The sequence below is a fragment of the Phoxinus phoxinus genome (genome assembly GCF_949152265.1).
Source record: "Phoxinus phoxinus genome assembly, chromosome: 3".
Taxonomy (NCBI): Eukaryota; Metazoa; Chordata; class Actinopteri; order Cypriniformes; family Leuciscidae; genus Phoxinus; species Phoxinus phoxinus.
Window position 1 is genome coordinate 37,815,143 of NC_136878.1, and position 19,010 is coordinate 37,834,152.

Below are 19,010 nucleotides of genomic sequence, written 5' to 3' on the forward strand. Positions count from 1 at the left end.
CTTGTTAAAAACTTTAGGTCATGAAAATATAAGAGCCAGTGTTGGGGGAAAGTTATTTTTTAAAAGTAATGCATTACAATATTACGTGACCCCCTAAAAAAGTAACTTTACTTTTTATGAAAGGTAATGCATAACGTTCTTTTGCGCTACTTTTTTCTCACCTAGTCTGGGCTTGCTTGTTTGTTTTATTTTATAAAAAGTTAATTTTTTTGCAAATTCATTAAAAATAAATGTTTAAGTGCAATCAACTTGGATGTTTAAGTCATTTCAACTTAATTTTCAATAAATAACAATGAGATATTACTATAAGTGAGATATTTAAAGCCTTTATTTGTTATAATTTTGATGATTATGGCTTACAGTTATGACCACCTTTTCACAATATTCTAATTTTGAATTTTGGGTTTTCATTAGCTGTAAGCCATAATCATCAAAATTATAACAAATAAAGGCTTGGAATATCTCACTTTGCATGTAATGAGTCTATATAATATATTAGTTTCAGCTTTTTAAGGTGAATCACTGAAATAAATGAACTTTTGCATGATATTCTAATTTTTCGAGTTTCATATGTACTTTTGTCACACTGTTTTTCGCCTACTATATAATAGTGAAGTATGCAATTTCAGATGTAGCCATTGAAACACAAATGTGATGTTTGTATATGTATAAGCCATTGATTAACGAAGGTAACCAGCAAAGACATTGGAGTGAGATTAAATACACAAAGTATATTTGTATTGTTTAACATTAAATTGTTGCAGGTTTGAGTAATTTTCTAAGTTCGAAGTTCAGTTTGTTATTCATTTGCAAGTAAAATGAGTAAATGCATGCTCACATTTAGTCTAGAACTACAATAGCCATCATGTTTACACAGTGCACACAACGCACCTGCACTTTACTCCTGATTTCTCTCAACATGGGGACAGGAGAGGTCTCAGTCAATAATGGAAAAACAAAGTAACTTGCGTTACTTATTTGAAAAAAATAACTCCGCTATTTTATTGTAAATTTTAAAGTAATGCATTACTTTACTAGTTACTTAAAAAAAGTAATCTGATTATGTAACTCACGTAATGCGTTTACCCCCAACACTGGGAAAGATACCCTGGTTAAAAACCCTGGGTATTAGATCAACAAGCTACATACTTAAATAATGCATCGCACCCATTCAGAACTTAAAAAGGGATTCCAACTAGATTGTTTTGTATTCTTTATTTCTGCAAGTAATATACAGTGCTATCTTATTGGCATTTTTGAGTCCTTAGACATAGAAACAGGCAGATAAACAAAGTTGACACACTAGTGTCATGTACAAAGTGACCGTCAAATGGCCTCCGATATCATTCTGTTAATTAGACAGCGAGTTTTATCTGTAAAATACAGTGCATTTAAAAAGACAATTGCAGCAGTTAAGATAAACATTCCTACATGCAAAACATGAACCCCTGTATATCCACATTACATTCCTTACATGTGATTATCAGATTATGAAACAGCATTCCCTCGTACCATACATTACAAGCATGCGTTAAAGAATATTGAATAGGATCAAAACTCCTCCATGCTCTTCTGTGTGTTTTAAAACACAGATTCCTTGGTAAAGCACTGGATTCTGAGGAAGTCTATTGCCAGTAAGTCATTTAGATAAAAACCTGATAGTTCTGATAGTTATTTTAAAGGGAAATTCCTAAATAAGCAGGACTTTAAATGAGATGGTGGAAGTGTACTTCAAATAAAGACCATTTTGGCACAAGGGAGTGTTTTTCATTGCAATTTTTGTGTTAGATATGTCTGTTATCCTGTCTTAAAAGATTTAGACAAGGAAAAAAAAAGTCACCATCTCTTTATTTAAACAAAAGCATAATATGCTTGTTTTCTAAGTTAAAATAAACAGGTTAGTAGAATTTCTAAAATATTAAATAACTTTGAAATAATTTATGAAATATAAAAACATGTTATAAGGCATCCAGTTGAAGCTTACAGTATGTAAAGGTTCAGTTCAATATCCGCATCTTATACCAGTGACCAATATTATGTAAAAAACCTTAACGAATAAAATTATTTCAATTTAATGCAGCACAAATGTGATTAATACAACTAAAAAGCAACATATGCCCTTGAAAGTACTACGATAATTTGGCAATTATCTCAGCAAAAGCATGATGACATAAATATTTACTGATATACAGTAGATTTGGTTCTTCTCATTACCATCCAATGATGCTCATTCACTGTACAAAATCCGAATTTACGGACTTATCAAATGTTGGCGTGATATGGCAACTGGCTGAGTCACAATGTGGGACGTTTCTATAGACAAACAGTCCGCATGCAGAAGAACCAAACAAAGCCCGTCGTTTCTGTCCTTTAAGAGGCCCACTGCAAAAAGCAACATGTTCCTTTCATGAAGGGAAGAAGTTTGAGTTCCAGTGAGGCTCTGCGGAGATCTAAGAGACTTCATTCTGAATCGGAGGCTGTTCAGTGTCTGGCTGATCCTCTGCTGTCTTCTCTTTGACAGAGGATGGGCTGCAGTTGGTTTTGTTGACGTCTGGGTTGCCGTGGCTTCCTGCGCTGCCCAGTCGAGATGAAGCTACCACCGCTTTGACCGCTGCCTGTGGAAACATAAACATAGAGGTGTGCATTGTGTTTAGAAGTTGATTACTTTTATATTTAAGCACATTTTGCTGCAAGGTAATGTTTAAACTGATAAATGACAACTATTTTGCTCAAAAATGATAATCATGAGGCCCCCTGAAATCAAAATGTACGTTTTGTAGCTTTTAGTATGAATATGGTAGCCATAAGGTTATGAATAAACTGGTGCATTTTGGAGATATAAGCATTCAAAACTTATAGGGCCCTATCTTGCACCCAGCGCAATTGACTTTGAACACCGACGCATGTATCATTCCTATTTTGCACCCGCGCACAGCGGACTTTTCCCTCCACAGACGCACGTCGGTAAATTAGGGAATGAATTTGCGCTCGCGGGGGCGGTTCAGCGCAAAGAGGAGGTGTGTTCCGGCGCAAAACTGCCCTGGTGCTATTTTCCAGTTTTAGAAAGCAATTCCGCCACTGACCAGGAAAAAAAACAGCCTAAAGACAGTGGCGCGTTGCGCGTTAGTGATATGGTATTTTAAGGGCGCGTGCTTGGCCATAATGTAACGTGTTAACGCGCATCCACGTTTATTCTCTAATAATTATAAACAGACGCAGCAGTTTTCATTTTTGCAAATCATACATTATTACAAGGAAAAATATTAACACACGAGGGAAATCATTGTTGTGTCCATGAAGATGTGAAAAAGATCTATCTAGATTTAACTTAGATTTTAAAAAATCTAGATTAGGCTACACATTTACCCAAATGATACGCCTGTTTAACCGAAGCTAATTTGGGTGGGTTTCTCCCATCATCCCCAATGTCACTTCTCTGTGTTTTACGGCCCTGACGAGAACGTCGGTCTCCTCGGCTGTGAACTGCTCCTGGCGTGCGCTGGCAAATCCGCCGTTATAATAGCAATCCTCCATGAAACAAGCGCGCCGGCTCTTAAAGGGAATGTGAGAGGACGCTCTGATTGGTTTATTTCACGTTACGCCCAAACCACACCTATGAATAATGAAGCTACTTCAGACCAACCCCTTTTACATTTGCGCCAGGCGCAAGAGGCATTAATCCCGCCGGGAAAATAGCAACAGCGCCGGGATCCACCCACAAAGTTACTTGCGCTTTGCGCTTTGACACTTGCGTTTCAGATCGTTAAAATAGGGCCCATAGTCTCTCACTTCCGCTAAAATGGATCACGGATTTTTATGACATCACCACGGACGTCAGGTTCTCATCACATCTTCTGTCCAATCAAATGCTCTCTAGAATCTAAAGCGTCCCGCCCCCTATGCTATAAAGAGCACCTGACCAAAGCAACCTTTGACACGTCACGGAGCAATATGGATTGGAGATGTGTGTTCGGTTTGATGTGAGTTGTATTCCGTTTTCCAAGTGTACGTTTATTAAGAATGAAATGGCTAGAATTTAGGGCTGTAAACGATTAATCGCGATTAATCGAAATACAAAATAAAAGTTTGTGTTTACTAGGGGTGTAACGGTACGTGTATTGGTACCGGACCGTTTCGGTACAGCACTTTCGGTACGGTGCACATGTGTAACTTACCGAATGCAATCATTCACGGAAATTAGGCTAGTTTTGTGTGCGGAACATAGGTCAATTCCGAGTTATTAACACGAACATATTAAGTGTCGGAAGTCTCCGCGTTGCACTGATTAAATCTGATTAATCGTTTTTGTGATTCAAATACATGTAAAATAGTACCATTACATCTGTCTTCCTGTGTGCGGAAATTTGTTTATGTTGCTGTGACAACGAAACACGTGCACACGCGCCTGTGTTAAGAGCGCTTGTAGCTCCGTGCGCGCTGATGCACTCATCTGTGGACATTTCCGAATGCCTTTCTGTTAAAAGCGGGCTTTCCACACAAACAAACGTACATGTGTCATTAGTATGAGAAAAAAAATAGGATTTTAACTCGGGTCGGGCTCGGACATAAATATCGCATAAATAAAGATCACCACATACACGCTTTAGCCCAGCCTCTCTATAGCGTCATGGCCAATATTGGTTTGAGAGTATTTTATTTAGTGGAGAACTTTGCAGCAGTATTTTATTTCTTATTCTTTTTTTTATTGTATATATTTTCTATTTATTAGCCTATATTTTATAAAAAAAGTGTGTTTAAAAAAGTGTAAACAAATTGTTAAAAAAAAGTTTATAGTAAACAACCAGCAGTTTAATGTTTTGCATTTCTTTCCCTTACTGTACCGAAAATGAACCGAACCGTGACTTTAAAACCGAGGTACGTACCGAACCGTGATTTTTGCGTACCGTTACACCCCTAGTGTTTACATAATATATGTGTGTGTATAATTATTTTGTATATATAAATACACACACATGCATATATTTAAGAAAAATGTGTTATTTATATATAAAATTGTTATATTTATATATAATATAATCATATAAAAATATATGCATTATATAAATGCAAATATTTCTCAAATATATACATGCATGTGTGTGTATAAATAAAAACAAAATAATTATACACAATACACACACATATATTATGTAAACACAAACTTTTATTTTGGATTTTGATTAATCGCGATTAATCGTTTACAGCCCTACTAGAATTTATTCACACCTCTACTATTGAATCCAACGTATCTTCAGCACTTGGATTCGCTTCCATGGTGCTGTCAAGTACGAATTGCAGTGTGTGAGGTAAACTAAATGCTATTGGCTAAGGGGAAGGAGCCATTCAATATGTCCCGCCTTAGCTTCCTCTTTCAGTGGAAATTACGTCAACGCATCATACAAAGCTGTGCGTTCCAAGGCACTTCAGTGGGCCTTTAATAATTAATTACGATTATTAAAGGGAAAGTTACCCAAAAATTAAAATTCTGTCATCATTTACTCACCCTCATGTTGTTCCAAACCTGTATGAGTTTCTTTCTTCTGTTGAACACAAAACAAGATGTTTTGAAGAATGTTGGTAATCAAACAGTTGATGGTAGCCATTGACTTTCATAGTAGGAAAAACATACTTTGGAAGTCAAATGTTACCGCCAACTGTCTGGTTACCAACATTCTTCAAAATATCTTGTTTTGTGTTCAACAGAAGAAAGAAACTCATACAGGTTTGAAACAACATGAGGGTGAGTAAATGATGGTCGCTCTCAGTCAACATTATATGTTTGGTCAAAAACGCAACTGCTCTCATGTTTGCGAGTACATTTTCTATCATCTTTGCAGGACTGCGATATGAAAAGTGTACAAAGCATATCTTTAGCAACTGTGTGAAAGTGAAAAGCGCATAGCAGGCACAATACCGATATAAACAGATATCTATCGGTTCAATATGCGTCACATGATTAAACCTGCGTCATCGTTTTCTAATACCTCAGTTTTCACAGTCCACACTACAACACGAAAACGCTGTTTTCAAATTTATCCACTTCAAAAAGCTCAGTTTTCACAGGACAAAAATGTCTCACCATGGACGGAAGGTGGACATACTTACAGGACTTTTACTTGCAGAAAAATACACACTAATTATCAATCAAATATAAATCAAAAATCAAACAGATGCCAGAAGGCATGTATTAGATTGTGTATAACAGTTTTTTTGGGGCAAATTCTTGATCATTTTGATAATTTACCGAGGCCTTAGAATTTTGCATATCAAATATGATACATTAATCTTTATCGGGTTAAAACCTTCATACAAATGTGTAATTGAGCCAAAAGCCTCAAACCTTGAGTTTTCTTCGAGCATTGAACTCCAGGAGTTTCTTCTGAGCAGTGTCCATATGGGTGAAGTTAACCGCCTTTCCAGTCACCCAGGGGTGATGCAGCGCCTGCTGCGTCGTCAGCCGCTTCTTTGGATCCTGGACAATCAGTTTCTTCACCTATGGAGCCAAGAAACACAAGTTACACTTTCAGTAACAATTTCAGCAACACTGTAAGGTTTCAAATGTGGATTTGAAACCCAACATCAGCAACCCTGAAGGTTCAAAATTACTGACAGGCAGAGAGGTTTCTGATTGGCTAAATGTTATTATTAGTTTCCTTTTGTTTTTTTCTTATTCCACAAAAATACGTTTTTGGTTATCCAAAGACAAGTGGACAGCACTACTTAAAAAAAAAAAATCATTTTGTATGCCTACTCCTCTGATTCTTTGTTGTTGTTGTTCCTGTTTATTGACTTAAAGTTTATTTTTCTTGTATCTATGGTTCCATGAAAAGCATAGAACACCCAAGGAAAACTTGTCATTGCACAAAAAGGTATTTATAATGGAAAATGCTCATTAAAATAATCTTCACACTAAGAGCTGTTCAGTAAAGAACTGTTCTATGGAATCACTGCCTTAATTGTTAAGAGTGTGTAGATCTGTCACAGAGATGTGTGATATTTCAGGACACCTATTTCAGTGATATCTTTCAGGTAATGGGGACATTTTATATTTGGAATTCCTAAAGAAAAAAACATTACTATTTTGATTTGCCTAACAAAAAAGAAAATGGTAGCACTTCATTTTACAGTCCTTGTTACACGTTACATGTACTTACTGTAGTAATGACAGTAAATTATGCATAATTACATGCAACTAACCCTAAACCAAACCCTATAGTACATAGTACGTAGTATGTAGTTAATAAATATTATTACTGTAACAAGGGAACCTTAAAAATAGTGTAACAAAAAAAAAGTTGTTTATTAAGAAAGTTATTACATTTCAGACTACGGTAGTTACATTTATGCACTTATGTATACCAAATGAAGGAATGGAGTATTGGAAAATGTACTTATTATTTTGCAACATAAAAGTATAATATATAAAATATTTTGAGTGTGCATTATAGTAATTTTACTATGGTTAAGAGAGGTGTTGTTAGGCACAAAATGTAGCAGATGTTATGAACTGGCAGTAACAGCAAAACGATAGAACTATGTTTTACTTAAAATCCTTTTATTAACAATAATAATCAATTACTCAATAAATAATTCCTCCACAAAGTGATATAGTTCATTAGGATAAATGTAGTGTAATAATATACTGAAATAGAATTGAATTGATGTGCATGCCTTTATTTCAGGGGCAAACACAGATCATTAATTCATTAGAACCAAATTCTATTAAATGAAAGTATAAAAAAATAACTTAAAAGTCATCAATAAATGGTCCTTTGCGTGTGTGTGTGATAAAATATTTTGATTTTTTTAAGGGTTTATAAGGATTTCGTATATATTGAGATTTACTCACAAGGTCCTTGGCATTGAGAGACACGTTGTCCCACCAGGGGGAGACAAATTCATATTCACAGTTCAGGATGCGTTTAAACATGTACTGGTCTCCTCGGTCATCAAAAAAGGGCTCAAAACCACATAACCTATAGATACAACAGAAACAAGAACAATACTAGGTTTAACAGCAACCTCATCAAAATACTGTAAAACAATATCAAATTTAGTAATCTTGTGAAATAGTATTACAATTTAAAATAACTTTTAACAGTTTAATGTATTTTAAAGTGTCATTTATATCTGTGCTGGCAAAGCTGAATTTTCAGCAGCCATTATTTAAGTCTTCAGTGTCATGACATGATCTTGCAGAAATGCTGATTTGGTGCTCAATCACTAATAATTTACATTTATATTGGAAACTGTGAAAGTTCAATGGACAACATTTATTTGAAATATAAATCTTTTCTAAAATTATAAAACACCTATACTGTCACTTTTTATCAATTTGATACATCCCTGCCGAATAAAAGCATTTATTTCCTAAAGAAAATATTACCCCAACCTTTTGAATGGTAGTGTATAATGGTTTCCACCAAAAAATATTAAGAGGCAAAAACGTTTTACAACATTGATAATAATACGAAAAGTTTATTGAGCACCAATTCAGCATATTAGAAGGATTTCAGAAAGAATCATGTGACACTGGATCAAGACTGGAGAAATGATAGCCATCAAGTTTTAAAATTAAAATAAAAAACAGTTATTTAAAACTGCAATAATATTTTACAATATTACTGTTTTTACTGTATTTTAAGCAAATAAATGCAGCCTTTGGTAAGAATAAGATATTTCTTTTAAAAAACAAAATCATAATTATTTTATGAATACATTTTTTATTGGTAGTGGATACTATATATTACTAATTATTTCTATGTAATATAGGCATGCAGAAAAATCCTAAATATTATTATAATATTATTAATTTTACAAATATTGAATAGATATATATTTGTATGTAATACATGCAGAAAAATACAAAGGGCCAGATTTACCAAACATAGCAAATTAGCGTGAGAGCGCAATTCCAAATAAACACTGATTTGTGAAAAAGAAGTTCTGCGCGTTTCCTACTGACGATGCGCAAATTAAAGAACAAAGATGCAGCCTGATCATTTCCATAATGACCAATGCAATTTACCAACAGCAGCGCAAATTAGTGTCTGGTTTAAGACATGCTTTTTTGGGGCGTTAAATAATGGTCCAAAATACAGTAAATTGACTAGCGCAAACCTTAGTAAATCACCTCGCATGTCTAATTTAAATACTCTCCTCCCATACATTTGCCGTTTGAAAGGGAAACTCCTACAAATGCATATGAAATAAGGTCAGCCACAAAAATAACCCTGTCCACGCATTTTCAGCGCTCATTTTTCACTACGTGTCTTTGGTAAACCCTGACAGTAGATTTTTAATGCCAAAAGAAGGTTTGTGCATGGGGCAAGCTGGCCCTAAATATTTGATTACATATAATATGATTATTATTATAAATAGAGAATAGAAAATAACGGTATATTTACTGCTGTCACAGCCTGGTTGCAACAAAGACTATGGAATAAAAGGAGCTGGATCTATTTGCAGCAGAGTTGTCTTTTAAAAACAAAGAAATGGGAGCTCTAGCGCAAGTTCTACCGGGAAGACTCTAATATCACGTCATTCATTAACCACAGTTCTAGCCAATCACTACTCGACATATGGAGTATTTAAGCCCGGTTAACAGTTATCACTACATTCACACCCATCCTCCCCACCACCACCAGGTCGGTCCCCGTCCATCCATCTTCAGGCAGGAACTGCAAGTGTCTTCTACCCTACGGATTTGGATTACAGACGGGGCCTACGCCAAAGCACTTTAACATTATATTTGCAAACAAACTGTTAAATAAATTTTATTTATAATTTGTCTTGCCTTCCGAGTCTTTCTGGTATAACTCAGACTAGGCATAACACGAGGAATGGAACAACCAGGTAAACATGATGATAATGAATAAATTAACTGAGCCCGGCCTTAAATACACTTAACCAACCAATCATTGAAATGGAGAACAGGTGCAAATAATAATCAAACAATGAAAAAACATGAAAACCGATGAAAACCAAGAGAACTGAGGCCCCGTTTACACGAGAACGCTCGCGGGTGAAAATGTATTTTCTTTTAATCAGATGTGCCTTTCATTTAGTTTTTGGGGCTTAAAAACGCAAAAAAGTGAAAGCACCCTCCAGAGTGGAAATCTTAATTTCCCGTCTAAAGGGTAAAAACGCAATAGTCTGCCATGTGAAGGCACCGATCTGCTCACGGTGGCTCTCGTCGCGTACATGTTTACGTCACAGGCATGCGCCAGTACAGGAAAATAACAAAACATTATCAAACTAAAATATAGTATTAATTTCATTGAAAAAAAAAGAATCTGTCATTTTTGAGCGGCACGCGAAGAGCACCGAGGGTTAAAGCAGCAGCTTTACCGTATTAAACATGAAAAACAGTGTCAGCGTCTCTTTCACTTTCAGTGCTTCACATTGCCACCTAGCCGCCTGGAGTGCATACTACATGCACGCAGATTTCCCCCCCCATAACGCTCGTCTTACGCAGAAAAAAAAATAATAATAATAAAAAGTGATAACGCAACGCCACTTTTGCGTTTTCTCTACAGATCATTTCCATGTAAACATACCCTAAACTAAAATGTCCAAAACAGAAACAAACCATGATGAATACCTTTAGATTGACAACTGCAAACTAATTACTACTAACTAATTCAAATTAAAACTACAAGACTAATGTTTGTCTTATTAATGTGCACACTTAATATTAAATATTTTGCAGAATTATTCTAGAACTAAGCAGTTTTATTTTTCTAATTTCTGCAACTTTGTAGGTACTGGCTACTTTGCTAATTTGTGACAATTTGTAATTTGTGCTACTTTTTAAGATCGCCTTGTGTACAGTACATCTAAATATCACCTATGGTTAGAAAGTATATAAACACATGAATGCCTATTTCACTTGAATTTCATTGGAATAAATCTGAAAAATTAGTTTTCAGAATTAAATTTGAGAGCGATGGCTGAGTTTTTCAGTGAATAACTAGCCGGTTCCTTACAAATGGGTCAAATGTATTTATATAGCATGTAGGCTGATGACATTTTTAAAACGTTTTTGACAAAAAGTAAACATTTCTCAGATTTTTGGTAAAATAATTGATATCCAATTCCTGGAGTTACACACAAAAAGTTGAAAACGTGCTTCACCAGCCTCTCGTGATTGATACGACAGAGAGAGGGAATGACTAAGCAGCACAGCATTCTTGTGAAAGAATAACTTTAGACAAGTATGTCGTGTCACTCACAAAATGTACGTGATAACTCCCACAGACCACATGTCAACCTCAGGCCCATAGGCACATCCCCGTAAAATCTCAGGAGCTGAGGAAGAGAAAGAAAGAACATCAGAAGAAAAGAATAAATGGGGGAGGCGACGCTCTGCTGCACTGATGCTGTAAAAAAAAATCTGTAATTCTCTTTGTGGAAATAAGCCACAGATGGTGCTCTGTTAAAACACTCTTTAATGAACTCACCACAATAGCCTGGAGTCCCACACACAGTCTTCATTGTTACCTGATCGTCTACAATCTTCGACAAACCAAAATCCGCTGTAAAGATAAATCCCACCGAATAAAAACAGATTAACAAAAAAATCTATCAATCTCAAATGTTTTTTTTAATTATTCTTAGTGTTAAAATTCTTGATACATTCTTGCTAATTAAAAATGTCTTAAAAGAATATATATATATATACACACACACAAGTAAGACTTGTTTTGTTTTTTTAAGAAATTAAGCTAACAGTTTAATTCAGCAAGAATGCATTAACAATAAAGTGACCGTTAAGACTTTCATATTGTTACAAAAAATAATTAAAATAAATGCTGTTTTGAACTTTCTATTCATCAAAGAATCCTAAAAAAATAATGTTTTCCTAAGCAATAAATTTAAAAAAAATGTAATGTCTGCAACACTGCTTTAAACTCCCATATTTAATATAAAGGCAATGTTTCGACCCTGCTGGGTCTTCTTCAGGCTTTTGCCCGAAACGTTGCCTTTATATTAAATATGGGAGTTTAAAGCAGTGTTGCGGACATTACACTTTTTTCACTTTAGTAAGTTCCCTTTGTCCTGCACCTGCCAGAAGGTGGGATGTGCACACAATTACTTTTATAAATACTAAGCACTAAATTACCTTATTAGAATGCTTTATTCTTTCATACTGTAAATAAATAAATATACATACTTGTGCTTATGGTGTTTAGTATAGGCAAAGACTAGTGCTTAATGTTTTTTTTTCTACATTCCAATAAGTTTGCTTTTGGGATGAAACCTGACCTGGACAGTTTAATACTTCGGCTTATGAGTTCACATCCTCAACCCAAACTATGAATGAGGAAATCGTTACAAATGAACAGTGACAGTTTGAATATGACATACTTTCAGTTATTATTCTTCCTTTAAATCTTACAGTGAATGTTCCTCTAATGCACAACAGGATCATGTTGCATGTTTGCAAGCGAATTCACCAACAAGAGACGTTTAGCCAAACTGCAGTTCCCCTTATCAAGCGAACGGAGAGCCTTACCTATTTTGAGCGGAGCATCTGGCGCTGATGTGGCGTACAGCAGATTCTCAGGTTTCAGGTCTCTGTGCACTACACCATTCTCATGCAGGTACTGCAAACACACATGTAGACACAGGGAGCTTTCTCTTATTAATCTGTGGTGTACACAGACCTATGTGACTGTACAATATTGTGACAGTAATTAACATGCATTACCTTCACCATTATTTGAGTAATAAGATTTATAGTTTTCAAATTCATATGGGAATCTCCTCTGTGGTTGGTAAACAGATTCATCTGGGCCTGATAATGAGCAAATTTAAAATAATGACCCAGCTGTACTGATTAAACGTGTTTCATAACTGACATAATTTAGTGCATCAAGAGATCTTTCCTCTTCTCTGAGGCCATTTAAGTTTTACACTGTGCAAGGAAGCACTGTATTGATGTTCTTCAAAAATTGTATGTTTTTTTATCTGGAGACACTATTGTGTCACACTTGCTGCTGTGTATATATAATCCAAAATGCGTTTTAATGAACTCAGGACCAGAGTAACACTAGCTTAACAATAGCAACATCAATACAAGACAAAGGACTGAAGAAACTGAGGGCGTAGGCTACGTTTACACGTGGCCGGTTATTTTCATAAACGGACATTTCACCCCTCTCCGTTTTCAGAAAAGTGTTCGTTTACACGAACCCGTGTATATGCCGTCAAGAGCATGCCAAACCTATAGGTGGCAGTGTAACGAGAAGCTCAAGCCCACGTTAGCCAATCAGAATCCCAAAAATATAGGTCACACTTTTGACGCAGTGCAAGTTCTGTCGCATACTGTGACGTCGACTGCCTGAAACTCAGTTTACATGCAAACATGCAAACGGAGTTTTCCAAAATCTCCACTCTGGCCAGAGTTTTTAGAAAGAATCGTTTTCAGAGGAGAATTCTCCGTTTGCGTGTAAACGAGGGGCACAACCGAAGGGAAATGTCTCCGTTTTTCAAAATAACCATGTACGTGTAAACGGGGCCTTAAATACACAGGGATGGCAATCAACAGAACAACAAACAGGTGAGGACTAATCAGGAACCATAGTAACAAACAAGTGGCGGGAAACTGATAACAAAGAAAACTCTGTAAACCAAAACACAAGGGCTGCATCCGAATCACATACTTGCCTATACGTATATAATAGATTTTTTAATAAAAAGTACCAGATTGTCAAATTTTAAGATCAGGTACTGTATACCGCACCGATCTGAGTCTGCGCCGAGTCTGATTCTGAAAGTGTGCATACAACGGACACTTTACTATAGGGGTGGGCAGATCGAGGCTTCGTGAAACACTGAAACAGTTAAAGCAAATGTGCCGTATTGTGTCGAGGCTTCGAAACAATCCGACACCCGTCTCCACGGTGACCTCTAGTGGTCAGAACAGTGTAAATGCAACAAAAACCCGGGCCAAACATGCACATAAACACATTTTTACAAATCGATGGCAAAAAAAATTATTGAAAGTAAAAAATTTCAATTGGAAATATAGCTGCAAGCAGCAATCACCGGGGCCAAGCGCAAGCAAGACGACAAGACATGCCAAAGTGGCTGGGAGTGTGAGACCCACTGCAGCAAGGAGCAATTAAAGACATTTGAAGATGAATTTTGGCAAAATGGTTGAAAAATCACATACAATAACTAAAAATATGATTATCACTTTCGACCAATAGGTGGCGCAGTTACGAAACTGATGTGATGTGGTCAGAGTGAAGTGACAATGACACATACAAAGTTTGGTGTCAATATGTCAAGGCATTGCAGATATAAAGCCTGAATAGTCATTTTGGCATCATGCCTCAACTTTGCCACTGCGGTATACGAAAACGGTTTTGTCTATCGACACGAAATCCATAACTTTTACTCGGCACAGTCTGGAGATGACACGATCCGATTTTGGTGAAAATCGGACGTTCGGTCTAGGAGGAGTTCGAAAAAGTAGGTTTTAAAAGAAAATAAAGATGGCGGACAGGAACTTTGATTGACTATGGCAAAATTGGTATCTATGTTTTCAGCATAACCCAAGGAATCTATTGAGATCAGTGTCATTACTATAGGCAAATTTATTCAAAAGTTATTAGCATTTTTGGAAATTTCATTATAACTTTTGACCAAAAGGTGGCGCTGTCTCATAAATTTTTGAGTACTTTTAGGGCGTTGTACTGATGACCCATACTGAGTTTCGTAACGATACGTTCATGCGTTCATAAAATACAGCATTTTAGCACATAATTCAAAATGGCCGACAGCCAAAATGGCCGATATGGGAAAATTGAATATCAGTCAACTCAGCACGACGCCCTGAATCTAACGAGACCACTTTTGTGATTTTTGGACAAACCGTTCAGAAGTTATAAGCAAAAACATAAATTATTCATATCTCCGGACCAGTAGGTGGCGCTCCGCCGAAACGCAGCAAGTAACCTCAGGTCATGCTTGTGACGACATGTACCAAATTTGGTCTGAATCCGATAAAGCGTTGTGGAGATACGGCCTTACGTCTGTTTTTGCAAGCGCTACGTAAAATTTATTTGCGCGGTATTCGAGAACGGTAATTCGAATCAACTTGAATTCCATAACTTTTGGTCGTCATAGTCTGGAGATGATCTGGTTCATTTTTCGTGAAATTCGGAGCAACGGCCTAGGAGGAGTTCGAAAAAGTAGGTTTTTCGGAAAATTCAAAATGGCGGGAAAACTATTATGACGGAAAATGACGTCATAGGGTGCAGTCGAATCGTCATGAGCTCAGGAATCAGAGGAAAAAAGAATGTTGTTTCTAGCCCTTGTGGTTCAAAAGTTATTAGCATAAACATGAGTGAAACTTTGGACAGCTGGTGGCGCTAGAGGGAATGAGTTGGAGACTCCAAATTTGCTATGGTGATAGTTCAGGCTGTCCTCTATCACTGTGCCAATTTGTATAAGTTTCCCGCAAACGGTTCTATAGGCTGCCATAGACGCCCAGTCGGAAGAAAAAGAAAAAAAAGAAAAAGAAAAAGAAGAATAAGAACGGGAACAGATACAATAGGTGCCCGCACCTTCAGTGCTTGGCCCCTAATTATCTAATCATCTTATAAGATTATCAAGTGTATATATGTTATCTTATCAATTGTCAGGGTTTGTTTTGTTTGTTCTATGAATGGCTCAGCTACTTATTTAAGCTCAACAGGCTCTAACTACCATTATTCATTTTATTTATACTAATGTCTAATTAAAACGTCTACAAATGTATGAAACTGATCAGAGATCAGATAAAACCCACAGACACTTGTTCATTGGTTTCAGTGACTCCTCATGATTCATGGGTTGACAGATCATCGCCCCCAGTGTTGAACCATTGAAATTTCGAAGTGTTTCGAAACAGTTATGACGTAATGAAGCCTTGTTTACAGAAATCACATGACTCTGGCTGTTTGATACACGCTCCGAACCATTGATTCGGAACAAAAGATTCGTAAAGGCTTCGAAGCTTCATGAAGCAGTGTTTTGAAATTGCCATCACTACTTTACGATCACATGAGGCCATGGGAGAGGATTTGTGAATGGCAGTGAAGCGACGGAACGCTGGTAGGTCACTTGATAATGACAACATGGCGAATGTAGTACGTCCAGATTACATTCATACACATTTATACTAGAACATACTTTTTTTAGCGGCAGTGAAGTAATTACATAGCCTATTCAAAATAAGTACCTACTCAAGAGAGTATGCGATTTCAGACGCAGCCAGTGACAAGAACTCAAGCAAAGCAGAAAATGCATGTGACGCTTAGGTGTGTTATTTAGCTGTGTTTGTTTCTGAAAAACTTTGAAGAAGCCATTCTTATAGCTTTTTATACCTGCAAGGTTTTTCAACCCTTATCCTTAATTCTATATCTGCCCTTTTGAATTTATGACAACGTGAATAATTTAATAATACTTTTTATTTCAATAATTCATGCATCAAATGGTTAAGATTAAAGGTTGAAAATCTTAAAATGGTCACTAATTAAAATCTATCGCTGTCAAATCTTTTTCCAACTACCGGTAATACTTTTTAGTTGACTTCATGTCAACAATTTGTTGAACTTAACTTAATCTTTGCACTTTTTCCTGTGCAAAGGTTTGACCTGCATTGTAATTTACATTATATTGTAAATCACATTTTATATTCTACCAATGACAAAACTGTGCTATCTGAGTTTTGTTTGGGAGGAACACTGATAAGGAGCCCTTGAGCGCCTTTATAAAAACAGACTGTGTTTATGATTACTACTATATAGTGATTTTAAAGTTGAAATTGTGTATGACGCTTAACAGTGACTGTTAAATATATATTGAGAGCCATATTTAGAGTTTTGATATGTGGCTGCCTTCTGTAAGTGTTGATATGTAGTTGCTAAAGTATTTGGAGTGTTTTTAGCCCTATTAATTTGCTAGGGTTTTCTAGGTTATTGCTATGAGGTCAATTCATTGAATGTGTAACAACTTGACAAGTTAAAGGTGCTATGTAGAATTCAGAAACCTTTGTTATTAGCGACACTGGTGGCCGTTAAGTGAACTGCAGCAAGCAACTTATTGCTCACGCTGACCTCATAAGCAAGCAACTTATTGTTCACGCTCGAGACTGAACATGATTCAATGCCCCAATATACTCAAGGCAAAGTTCTTTTTCATTCTTTACTCATAAGTAAAAAGAAGTTGGAAATACTTAAGCAGCGATATACTGTTAACAAACATCCAGACGCCATCCACGCTGCTGAGAGTGATATTTAGATGAATATGTATATATGTTGTGTGCGCTTTTCTCAAAAACAAGATAAACGTACAACAAAAATGACAGCAGTGAGAAAACGGCAGTTCAGAAAGCATCTGATCATAGCGACGTGGATATGTTTGCACAAGCTCTGCGATTCACCGGCATCATGTCGACAAAAAAGTTAAAAGATGATTGTTTAAATATAATGTATATTTATATATAAAACTCTATGTGAGACAATATTTTGAATAAATCCCTAAATGTCTAATTGACATTGCAGCAGAAATAACTCTTCCGGCATTATCCTGAACATTGTATAAGCATTCATTTTTTATATGTCATAGAATGGAAGAGAAACATGTTTTTTTAATACAAAAAGCGATTAATACATGATCATTTTTACATATAGCCTCTAACCAAAGTTAAATACTTATTGTCAGGACTTCGTTTAAATCACTATTCCTCAGAATGAGTAATGCTAAAAGTGACACTTGTCTTAGCAAATATTACTAATTAGACCAATGTCCATCGCTTTCAACAGATCCGTGTTTATAATCAGCCAGACGCTCTTGCCAGTGCCTTGGTGAGTGTTACCACGGAAACTCATTAAACAGAGTAGCATGGGCCATAAGTCTGCCTGGTTACAGAGAAACAACACGTGGTCACTATCTATCATGTGCTACCGAGGGAACTGATGAACGTGATAGAGATTCCCAACCTGAAGAAGATGTGTGAAAGGTATTAATAAACAACAACAGCACAAATATGTATTAGCTAGTTCATTATTCTAAGGCAAGAATTTACAGTACTATTACAGTACTAGAACATGCTAACAAATGTATAGCTATGTAGAAAAATAGAAAATTCTTCTAGCAGAAAAGGTCCCATATAGAACCCTAGTGCTATTGACTTAAAAACACTTTAGTTTATGCCAAAAAGACTCTATAAGGAGAAATGTATTAAATGATTGCATAATGCTTTTATGTTTAATGAGTAATTTCAATCTTTTCTAGTGATGAAGCATGTTTAAAAATGTATTAAAATAAAAAAAGAATTAAAGCTAAATTAACTGATTAAAACAGAATTTATAAAATGATCCGATGATGGAACCCCTAACAGGTTCTATATATGAAGTGCCTGACAGAACCCTTTAAGGTTCTATATAGATCCATTTGTTTTCTCCTTAGGAAACTATAAATCATTAAAGACAGACCTACTGTGAGCTACAATGTTGTTATACTAGTATAGGCTGTTCTTACAGCCATCAGCCCACATTATTTCAACTTATTTTAAAATAATCATGTTAAACTGTAGAATTCCAGATGAAAAACTACATTACCCATGACTCTCCATTAATCCCCACCAATTAAAGAATCAAAACAAGCAAATCACACACAAAATGTGTGTTTTTCCTCCTGTCTACGAGTTTTGGTTCCTTGCCAGTGTCGCCTTTTGTTTTTCTCTGAGTTTACAAAACATTTATTCTGTAACTTTATCAATTTGACTGCACTGACATTATTGGATGAGACTTCATTGAGCTGGATGATGATGATGACACAATGACTTTTGTAGAGCTGCTTTATCGCTGAATCAAATTCTTTTCATAATTTATGAACTTTGCAACGTCGACATATCTTGTTATTGATCAGAATTGTTTCCGATTGTCTTTCCATTGTTTTGTTTCGATTGTAATTTGCAGTGCTTCATGGGATTGTAGTTATTTTCTCCATTA

At 35.9% G+C, this 19,010-nt stretch overlaps 1 protein-coding gene across 3 annotated transcripts in view; it reads right to left on the bottom strand.

The window, feature by feature from the left end:
- Positions 1-1,180: 1,180 nt before the first annotated feature.
- camk4 (calcium/calmodulin-dependent protein kinase IV) overlaps positions 1,181-19,010 on the bottom strand; it is a 49,245-nt gene continuing 31,415 nt past the window's right edge. For 2 of the 3 annotated variants that reach the window (XM_079607658.1, XM_079607656.1), the window contains exons 7-12: positions 12,518-12,608; positions 11,463-11,537; positions 11,235-11,310; positions 7,850-7,976; positions 6,341-6,493; positions 1,221-2,615 (exon numbers count right to left, since the gene is read on the bottom strand). In XM_079607658.1, the coding sequence (XP_079463784.1) occupies positions 2,451-2,615; positions 6,341-6,493; positions 7,850-7,976; positions 11,235-11,310; positions 11,463-11,537; positions 12,518-12,608 (687 nt within the window). In that variant the 3' untranslated portion in view covers positions 1,221-2,450. Of the gene's footprint in view, positions 2,616-6,340; positions 6,494-7,849; positions 7,977-11,234; positions 11,311-11,462; positions 11,538-12,517; positions 12,609-19,010 lie in introns of all 3 variants that reach the window. The other variant, XM_079607657.1, reaches the window with a different exon arrangement.